General features: G+C 40.2%; 1 protein-coding gene across 1 annotated transcript; it reads left to right on the top strand.

Moving 5' to 3' along the window:
- Positions 1–175: 175 nt before the first annotated feature.
- pdpk1b (3-phosphoinositide dependent protein kinase 1b) lies at positions 176–10,629 on the top strand. The gene is made up of 14 exons (XM_020637604.2): positions 176–332; positions 2,037–2,327; positions 2,538–2,580; positions 2,672–2,809; positions 2,956–3,100; positions 3,216–3,313; positions 3,444–3,519; positions 3,645–3,713; positions 4,960–5,056; positions 6,059–6,232; positions 6,670–6,887; positions 7,019–7,076; positions 8,064–8,216; positions 8,338–10,629. The coding sequence occupies exons 1-14, from the start codon at positions 309–311 to the stop codon at positions 8,449–8,451; spliced, it is 1,698 nt and encodes a 565-aa protein (XP_020493260.1). The 5' UTR covers positions 176–308; the 3' UTR covers positions 8,452–10,629.
- Positions 10,630–10,823: the final 194 nt, after the last annotated feature.

Raw genomic sequence — 10,823 nt, 5'->3', positions numbered from 1 at the left:
AGCAAAGACTTGTTAGATGTAGACTTGTAAGTACATGTCTTCACAATTTATTATTCACTCTAAAACATAAATTGTGTTTTGTTATGGGCAACGCTTACTACAGTGTTCGAATATGAACAACAGTAAAGAATAAGTTGAGTAGGTTGTAAATGTGGCGAGGGGGCGGACACAGCGGGACTCTCCTCTGCTGTCCTGCGGTAACATTGTTGTGGAACGACGTCACAGCTCGAAAATGAAGGCGCAGAGGCAGCCATTACTGGAGCTTCTCTAATTATTTTATTCCAAATAAATACTCGTGGAAAACTCCCATGGCAAGAGCTACAAGTCAGCTGGTGAGTGTTGCAACTCCAATGTGAATAACAGTTCGAAGCCGGTGCTGAAAATGCACAGTGTGGCGGCTGTTTGACAACAAATAGTTCCGTCGGGCCTTCATCTGAAGAGCGCTGTTAGCAACGTTAGCTCGCTAATGTTGGCTAACACAACACCTTATGTTTGCTATGTTCACCGGGGCTGTCCAACACCTTGCTTGGTTCATTCTTTAAGGTTATAGGAATTATCGAGTGTCAACGTAACATTAACGCATATGTTGTGGTGTTTATTTACGATGCTTGACCATTTCCCCTTGGCCAGTAGCCTTATCTGTTGGCTGACGTTAGCTAAACATGTTCGCGCTTTCGTTCGATGCTAAGCTAACAAGCTAACGTTAGCTTCTTTGCGTCCCACCTTTTGGTTTGAGGAAAGCTTTTTAGGTTCACATTGTTTTGCTCTATTGTCATCTAGTTAACTCGTAAAATTCCACATTGGGGTCGGCACACTTACTTTGAAGGAGACTTACTGGTGTTATATGCAAACAGCATGTTGAGATGCAGATACTTTTCTGTTACCTGGCGTGCTAACGTTAGCTAATTGACGGGCTGTTAGCGTTAAGTTTATAACTCGCTGTCAGTGATGGCCGGCGTTATTTGACAAGGTAGCAGGAGCTAACATTAGCTAGCCAGCAGGCGTTAGTTAGCACAGAAAGTTCACACAGGCCTGAATAACAGGGATAGTTTAACGTTAACTTTAGCTGACATTTTCTGCCAAACCATCGTGGGGTTGACCTACAGAAATGGTTCGTAAGATAGTTTTAAGACCGACTGGCAACCACACAGTCAGTCCGGATAAGGCAGCTAAATGGCCACACCTTGGTTTTGAATGAGAAGAAGCTATGCCAAGTGAACTTACGGTAACTGAGTTGTACAATTAGTAAAGGTTGCACAAAGTTACAGTTGTTTGAGGTAGTATCTGAAGTTAGGGCACCAACCAGTTTGACTGAAAGCACAACCTGTCCATGCTTTCTCTTCAATAATAACTTGGTGGGTTTAAGCTGCCATGTCAATTTGATGAGCAATATACAAATATGATTCCCTTTGTGCATTGGTGGACATAGATAAAGTGGTAACTTTAACATAGTTTCTACTACTTTTAACAACTTCTTTTCGGTACGACCACCATGCTCGGTAGCAGCTTCTTTAATGGTCGTCGGATGTCCATATCAATCCTGGACTTTGCTCCTCAAGTGGTCCCACTTGAAATAGCGTACTCAAGCTTTGATTTTGTACAGTGTGTTTACGGAACTACATTTATTTCTATAGGAGAATCAAGTACTTTATGTGATTCAGCTCATCCCTTCTAATGAAAATGGTTTCCTGTATGGTAATTGATTGTTTTGGAGTGTTTTATATTGTTTATATTGGACTGCCTCTAATTAGGAGTGTTTCATTAAATATGAGGCATGATGCATTATAACATTAATTGCTCTGTCATTCATAAATAGAAAAAATATTTATAAAGCTTTGTTAATCCCAGTTTAAATTACAGTTCTTAATGCTGAGCAGCAAATCCAACCCTTTTCCACACATGGATAGTCTTCATATAAAGTCATGTTGAAAGTTGTAGATACTCGATATCCACACATTTTTTGTTGTTGTTGTTTTTTGTACGGACTTGAGAACTGCTGACTGATATATTCTCAAATGTTCCCTCTCCTGTTTCAGTATGATGTTGTGCCCATTCAGCCCAGCGTTGTCATCTGTTCCTGCTCACATCCATCAATGGTAAGAAACCACCCTGACTCCTGCTCGCCACTTGCTATCCCAGGCGCAAGCAGTAGCCACTGTCCCAGCATGGAGGGCTCAGCCTCAGAGGCCCGTGCTCTAGGAGGGTCTGCCAGCAGCCAAGGCTCAGACCTCCGCACACAGCCGGCAGTCCAGGCCCCCCAACCACGCAAAAAGAAGCCAGAGGACTTCAGATTTGGCAAAATACTGGGAGAGGGCTCCTTCTCGACGGTATGTGACCTGCATTCCACTAAACTTTTGAATTAACTGGGTAGATGTTGCTACATGCTAGCATTCTTTTGATTAATGTGCTTGGATGAGTCATCCCCATCTCATTTCAAGTGAATCAACAAAACAGGCCTAGGAGCTACTGGATTTAATCCCAGGTCTGACAAGAGAGTAAGATGCCATGTTATGGTTTTTGTGTTCTTTTATCCTTAGGTTGTCCTGGCAAGAGAGCAGGTAACGGGGAAAGAATATGCAAGTAAGTATTGATGCACCTTTTTATTAAAAAATGAAAAGTTGCTATGTATCTCTACCATTTTTTTCCAACAATGTTCTTTTCTCTCCTGCAGTTAAGATTTTAGAGAAGCGCCATATTATGAAGGAGAACAAAGCCCAGTACGTGAAAAGAGAAAGGGATTTGATGTCAAATCTAGATCACCCGTTCTTCGTCAAGCTGTACTTCACATTTCAAGATGATGAGAAATTGTGTATCCTTTGACAAATTGCATTTGCCAAGGCATGTTCGAAAAACTTGCCTACTGTTGTTTTTGTCTTATAAAAACTAAACTTTTGATCTGTCCTTTAAATATTTAATTTCTTGTATACAAAGTTTTTCTTAACAAGCTTTTCCTAGATTTTGGTCTCAGCTATGCTAAGAATGGCGAGCTCCTGAAATACATTCGCAAAATAGGTTCATTTGATGAAACCTGTACTAGATTCTACTCAGCTGAAATAGTCAGTGCTCTAGAATACTTACACAATAAGGGGATAATACACAGGTAAGACAGTCAGTTTGTTAAATCCATGGCCATACATTTACTGCCCTATTTTGTTTTCATTATGTAATTTAAACACTGTTAAGCATTTGTTTTTTGCATGTTCTTTTCATTTCAGAGATCTGAAACCAGAAAATATTCTTCTGAGTGAAGAGATGCACATCCAGATAACAGATTTTGGGACAGCAAAACAGTTATCATCAGACAGTAAACAAGGTATTAGCACCCTGTTACCTGTACTTCTAGAGTATGACAATTATCCTTGTGGTATGACCTTAGCATTCACTCCCTTAAAGTACTATAAAGTATTCATGTTGTCTTAACATTTATTTACGTTGTTTTGCAGCAAGAGCAAACTCCTTTGTTGGAACAGCACAGTATGTGTCTCCAGAGCTGCTAACAGAAAAATCAGCCTGCAAGAGGTAATGAGGTTTGGCCATAATGAAGCCTGAACCTGCTAGTTATTGTTCTATTTTCATTTTTGTCATATAAACACGGCATCCCATTTGTAAATGTGTTCTCTCCTTTTCTAAATGTTTTGTTTTAGCTCTGATCTCTGGGCCTTGGGATGTATTATCTATCAGCTGGTGGCTGGTTTACCACCGTTCAGAGCTGGGTAAGTACGAGGATTATTCTTTCATTGCAGCTGAAATATTTATGCTTCAATATTAGCCCTTTTCAGATTACGTTTCCGCAACAGCGCCGTAACTAAGCTCAGCCGCCATTTTGTCTTTGTTAGGGATGTAAAGGGTGCGTTCGAATTGTCCCTCCTATCTCCTTTCACTATCCACTTTACCTTAACCCCGGAAGCATTTAAGTGGCGGCCATGATAAGAGGAGTTCGAATTCTCTAAAAGTTAAGGAAAGGTGGGTCAATGCTTCTTTTATAACCTTCTTTAGCATAGGATACACTGGACCATCCTTTACCAAAGGAGATGAGATTTGACGCCCCACAATTCCTTGCGGCCGCAACATTTATGTTCATTCATGCGGCCCGTCGCATTTAATGACATCGCCTAGTGGAAATGTGGAAACATCTTTCCTTAACCTCATGACGTTTTCGCGGGGTTAAGGTAAAGTGGATAGTGAAAGGAGATAGGAGGGACAATTCGAACGCACCCAAAGAATAATCGTGAGGCAAAATCGATTCAAAGTTGTCAAGGTTCACATCGGTACTCTGAAAAATGAATCGCAATTACATGGTGAGCGTCAGCAGCTGTAGAGCAGAGGCGGTTGGTTGTAACAAGCAGGCGTTACCATGGCAGCTGCAGAGGCCAAACCACACTGACAAGCAGGTTTGCAATCCTGCTCGCCCAAACGAGTTGAAGAGCCAAAGACATTATGAGGTGCATTGGTGTTTTCGTGAAAAATTAAAGGAATGTTTTTCCGTCATAATTTGTCTTCAGTCTCATATTGTAAAATAAATCGTGAGAGAATCGTATCGTGAGAAGAGTGACTCGTTACATCCCTGGTCTTTGTACATTCATATTGACTCTGCGACAGAGTAATATACACAACATGTAGAGAAACAACAGAAGCTACACACACACACACACACACACAGTGCTCGGCTTGTCCCATCTCACCCCTGTAACGCCTCTGTCATTTCCTCAAAAGACAGGACAGAGGGTGGATCACTTCATCCCACCATATGTACAGTAAAGGCGAGACGTCACAGTGGCCGTAGATATTGTGCTTTGAGCGAGCAGTCTGAAAAGGGCTAATGACTCATCTTATATCACAATTTTTCTGAATAAAGTTTACTGTTTAAGGTTATTTTTACTGATACATGAGAGTCACCATGACCCAGTTATATAACTAATGTGTTCTGTCTTTTTCCCCCTGTTGTTTCTCCTGTTGTAGAAATGAGTACCTAATATTCCAGAAAATAATAAAGCTGGAGTATGAATTCCCAGAGAAATTCTTCCCCAAAGCCATGGATCTTGTCAGACATCTTTTGGTAGGTCATCAAGTACCATGATGAATTTAATTTAAAATGCTTATAAATGTTACTCATATGTTGGGATGTTAGTGTGTATTATTGTCTGAGTTACAAACAGGGCTGTGCTTTTCTTTAGGGCTGCAGGATCCATTTTATTCCCATCATTATCACAATGTGAAAATGCTTAATAATGGCCTCACTAAAGACATTAAGAAAAAACATTTCATATATGTAAGCGCTGCATTTACGCCATTATGTAATTCTCATTATGTAGCCCCAGCTAGCTGTCAACCACCCTCTGCTTAGTTGTGTCAATATTGTGGCAACTTTGAGATTGGCAAAAAAAAAAAGATGAATGAGAGGTTATGAGATGAAAGACAAAGTTATGATTAAAAACACTTCAATCTTGCTAATTTGAACTTATTTTGTATTCTGGTGAACATACTGTGAAAACATGCAGGACTACTGAAAGATATAGGGACTAGAGCTGGTTAAAAATATCAATTCATCAATGCTTTGAAATTATTATTTTCCCAATTCAATATCGATTCTGGGAAATCCTGAGATCTAGTTTTTTTGGTTGTAATGACGCTCTCTCCACTGGGGGCACTGTGGGTGCTGTGAATTCAGGTCAGGCCCAATTGTGCACTTTAGATCATACTGTACTTTAATGTTTTATTCTTTGTTTATTAAAGAATAATGCAACAATAAAGAATTTTTTACCCAGAGTTATCTGGGTACTCCTGTCATCTGTATGTATTATTAAATCAATATCGAAGCATATTGATCAATATCAATAACGAATCGAACCGTGACCCGCAGAATTGAAATTGATTGAGTTGTGAGGTTGTGGACAATAGCCAGCTCTAATAGGGACTGTAAAATATGGCTGGTATTATTGGTTTATTTATCACAATATTTAACAGTGATGCCTCACCATGCAGATTTTTCTTTTGTCTTGCTGAATGAAAACACATGTTCTATTCTCTCTCCCCCCCCCCCCCCCCCCCCCCCCCTCAGTCATTGGACCCTTCCAAGCGGATTGGGTGTGAGGAGATGGGAGGGTACGACCCTTTGAGGCAGCACCCCTTCTTTGACTCCATCTCTTGGAGTGACCTACACACACAGACACCCCCAAAGCTCACCCCCTACCTGCCGGCCATGTCAGAAGATGATGAGGACTGCTATGGAAATGTAAGATACTTTATCATGGTCTGGGTCCCTCTTTACTTTGTTTACTTCAGGAATTCCCAAAGTGGGGAGAGGGAAGGCTGCAAGTATTGTCTTTGTAAATACCCCCCTTGAAAACGAGGTGATAAACCTCAAGGGGCTTATCCTAATATAATACATTTCTGTATAAAACGTTAAAAACAATGCAGGCTTTACCAAAGAAGAAGAACTAACTGAAACTGTATTGAGTGTTTACAAAACAAACTTAAGTAGAATTATGGAGAAATGTTGTTTTTGTCTTCAACTCAAGTACACTGAGCTCGAAAATATTTTCATCTGCTCTGCAGAATAAGTTTGGGAACCACTGGTTTACTCAAAGTGAACTCCTAGAAACCCTGAAACAACCACAAGATTTCAGACATCACTACACATTCTCTTACCTCTCTTATCCCCTATCCCAGTATGATGACCTCCTGAGCCAGTTCAGCAACATGCAGGTGGCCCAATCCAGCTCGTCACACTCCCTGTCGCCACACGAATCCACACCCCCACAGAGGTCCAGCAGCAACATTGAGCAGTACATCCATGACCTAGACAACAACTCTTTTGAGCTGGACCTGCAGTTCACTGAAGAGGAGAAGCAGTTATTGCTAGACAAACAGACCACTGGAAACCCCTGGTAAACCACATTTTTCTAGGCAGTTAATTATTTTATTATTATTATGTATTTATTTATTTTTTATTTATTTGTTTAGTGAAAAATTAAAAGTAAAGGGAGCTTTTTTAATCTGGTGTTCTTTTCTGAACCAGGCATCAGTTTGTGGAGAATAACCTGATACTGAAAATGGGCCCAGTGGATAAACGAAAGGTGAGTCAATTCTAGCCACATATAACATTAAATGAGATTAGAAAACTTTATATATCCCCAGAGGAGAAACTCATTAGACACCTGGCCTATTCATACACACAACAAACAATAACGACGGTACAACCACAATACACAACAAGTAAATAACAAACACACCGGAATATGTTTTGGGGGGAGTCTCCCACAGAGAGAAAGGTTTAACTGTCTTCCTGCATGATGATTTCCATTACGTTCAGTAAAATCAACAACGTGCAGCTCTGTAGCTTTTTTTTGTACCTGCTGAGTTTGCGCTCCTGCTAGCTACAGTAAGTTGTGAAGTACGGAGCCACAGCTCGTAAATAACGCTGCCCACCTCTGCTGGTCCCTTTATTAACTTAAATATCGAACCAGCACTCCACAAGGTTAATTTATTTAACAGTATACCAGCATTTTCTGTAAATGTGGGATTATAACATAATAAGGGAGAAATTATGTTTCCCAGCACAGCTTGCGATACACAATAAATGTTTTCAATCGCATCAAGTTGCGTTAAATGTGTGAAGGTCGCGGCAGAGCTTGCGGTACTGACGCTGGATGTCTCCGTATTTTATAATGTAATTTTGACTGCAAAGGTATACAGGATGCAGCCAATGTTTTGGATGGAAAACAGTTATTAAAATATGTAAAATAAATATACACAGGGTTTTACAGTATGTGAGATTTACATGTTCCGTTTTGATACAGCCGTTTTTGTACTTTTACAGTATAATCAAGAACAGAGTTTGTGTATCTTTAAATTAAAGAGTTGCTGACTTAGACGTACAGGAGCTGTGTTTTGCTAGTTTAATTTTAAAGTGTGAACATGTTGTCTAGTTGCAGTTAGCTCACCTATGTGCCGACTCTGGCTGCTGATATATAAATTGGGAAGTAGAGGCTAATGAAGAAGGTGACATTGGCTTCACAGCCCCCTCTTTTTGCAAACTTGTGATGTGTGGCACTCCATTGTAGGGTTTGTTTGCTCGACGGAGACAGCTGCTTCTTACTGAAGGACCACACCTGTACTACGTGGATCCTGTCAACAAGGTCCTGAAAGGAGAGATCCCTTGGTCCCTGGAGCTTCGTCCTGAGGCCAAGAACTTCAAAACTTTCTTTGTTCACACGGTACGAAACTGTTTCTTTCTGATGTTTAAAGAAAATGTTCCTGCAGCTGCTTGTTAATACTTGCCCACTGTTTCAAATGTTTTCAAAAACTGATTTTTTTATTTTTTTTTTATGTTTACAGCCTAACCGAACATATTATTTGATGGACCCCAGTGGAAATGCTGACAGATGGTGCAAGAAGATCCAGGAAGTGTGGAGAAAGATCTATCAAAGGCACCAAAACCCCGGCCTATAGGAGCCCCTTTCCTCCTGTGGCCACCCCTCTTTAGCTCTGAGGCCAATCACTGAGCAGAGTAACACCCTCTTTAGTGCCCTTCATCACCGCAATGTAAACAAACTCTTAGAGACGCTGGTATCTAGACCTTGTTTGTTTTCCTGAGTAGAAACATGGGAAAAATACAACTTTGGATTCAGGGTTGCTTTGCTTGTTCTTTGTGCTCTCTGTGTGGCTTCTATTGCATTTTTTCCCATGTATGGATGACAAGACTGCCACCATGCACATCTGCTTTTTGTACATTCAGTAGGCAGGGGGAGAGAAAGACAAGCTTGTCCTGTAGGGGGACACAAGCTTGGGTACCGCTAGGACTATCTCAGATGCAAGGACTGGTTTCCTGCTCCAATGATACCATAACACAGAAAAAATAGCTTTTGTGAACCAGAGCCTATCCTGATATCTCAACTAAACCATATCCTACTCCTACATTGTACGTGCAAGCTGTTGTCAGGCCCCGCTTCTAACTCCATAGTTGTAACAGATACTGTAAGCTGATTCAGTCTCACACGTTTACCAAACTCAACTCCTCTTTATATTTTTGTCAGGGCCCAAATGTTCCCACAGTATTTGAGTTGTTTATTTGTCTCTTGGTACCTGCATATTGCAGTCCAGCTTAGGTCTCGATGTAAGAAAGCAGACTGAGACATGGGTCTGAATCAGTCTCTGTAAGTGTGAGCCTTCCATTGGCTTTACTGAGGAGGTATTGCTAACGGGACGGGTAAACATGCCACTAGCTTGTACTTCCTAATCATAACTTGCTTCTGTTTCCTGCATGGCCAGTTTTGTAGCTCAGCCTTGTACGCTTCTCTCTCCTAGGGCACTGGAGATATAGTTTATTCAAGTTTAAAGGTGGGTATTTTTGACTGCATTGGCAACCATAGCGATTATTATGGATGATTTGGCTGTTCTGTACCATTCACTGGCTATTTCTTTGTGGTGTGAATTTTTTAATAATTTTTTTTTTTCTGTGGGATAGTCGGCTCATCTTCAGTACGTCCTATTGAAAACAAAATCTTATGTGCTGACCACCCCATGCTGAACAGAAAACCTTCATCATCAGATACATACACATACTATCATTATCTGAAGCAATCACAGTAAAGCTGTTGTCCCTGGACAAGATGGCAGATCGGGGCTCATCGGCCCAATTATTTTTGTTTGTTCATTCTGACGTTTGGCCCAATAGAAATTACAGCGATTGATTTAACTTGTGCTCTTGTTTTAGCAATATGTATTATCATAATGCTTTTAATTTTTGACATATTACCTTCAGGTCCTTTCCAAAGGTCCTCTTCCTTCAGCTGAGTCTGTGTGTGCAGTGTGTGACTGGAGTATAGGTGAATAGGACCCTCTGGCCCTGGGGCCTGGGGCTCAGTGTGGTTGGATGTCAGTTAAAGGATATCTCTCTGATCCAAATAACCGATGAAATTGCTGTATCTGTCTATAAAGTTGAGGAAAGCACGAGAGAAGTGTTTTTCCTCCAGTAAGAAAATTTGTTTGAATCAAGTCGATGGCAGTCGGTTACATTGTGTATGGAATACTCTACCTGGCTTGTAACTGACTAGAACTGTGATGTACAGATGATGTATTATTAAAATCTGAAGCAAGTAATGCAATGATATTAGGATACAGTTTTTGTATTTTTATTCTTGTATAAGGTTATTTGATGGCTATTGTTTAGCCTCTAGTTCATTCTGTGTTATTTAAATTCTAATATATGAATCATATTTGGATTGAAGTCATGTTCAGGGGCCATGTTGTGTATGTATTGAGATGTAAAGCCTTTGAATGTGAATAATTATTGTAAACTATAATATTTTACAGCTTTTTTCTTACTATATCATACATTTTCTATTTGCTCAGTGATTTAATCATATTCTGATAATTTAATGAATCTGTTCATTCTCTCTCTGATTATTTGTGCGCTAGGTCAGTAGATGTTGAATGATGAATTTTCCACTTAATGCTTGGTAGTCCAGTAATTAAAGCATGTAGGGATTTAGGCATACAAATACAGCCATGTGTCCTGTCTTCTGTTAACAGCCACAGTCATGACAGTGAAAGCAGCAGCAGCATTTAGTGGCATTGGCATCTCACATTTTTGCAGCGTGTAAATAAAGTACCGGCCCATTATCAGTATTCTGTGTCGTGAAAATTACTTGAATACACTTTCACATCACGGGGAACTTAAATGTGGTTGTTCTTTGATGCCCAAGATAGAATAGATGTTTATTGCCATTTGCACAGGTACAGGACAGTACAGGTACATTGGAATTCTTGTGCGTTCCTCCCTGAGTCAGCTTCTACAAAAAAGTTAAGATTATATATAAAAT

This window comes from Labrus bergylta, chromosome 21 (genome assembly GCF_963930695.1).
Source record: "Labrus bergylta chromosome 21, fLabBer1.1, whole genome shotgun sequence".
Taxonomy (NCBI): Eukaryota; Metazoa; Chordata; class Actinopteri; order Labriformes; family Labridae; genus Labrus; species Labrus bergylta.
This window is presented reverse-complemented; position numbering and strand designations above follow the sequence as displayed.

Bases quoted from the DNA above. Each gene is read 5' to 3' on its own strand.
- pdpk1b (XM_020637604.2), top strand. From the start codon at position 309: ATGGCAAGAGCTACAAGTCAGCTG. The intron at 2,328-2,537 runs GTATGTGACCTG...TTTTATCCTTAG, and splicing joins GAGAGGGCTCCTTCTCGACG to GTTGTCCTGGCAAGAGAGCA. The intron at 3,714-4,959 runs GTAAGTACGAGG...CTCCTGTTGTAG, and splicing joins TTACCACCGTTCAGAGCTGG to AAATGAGTACCTAATATTCC.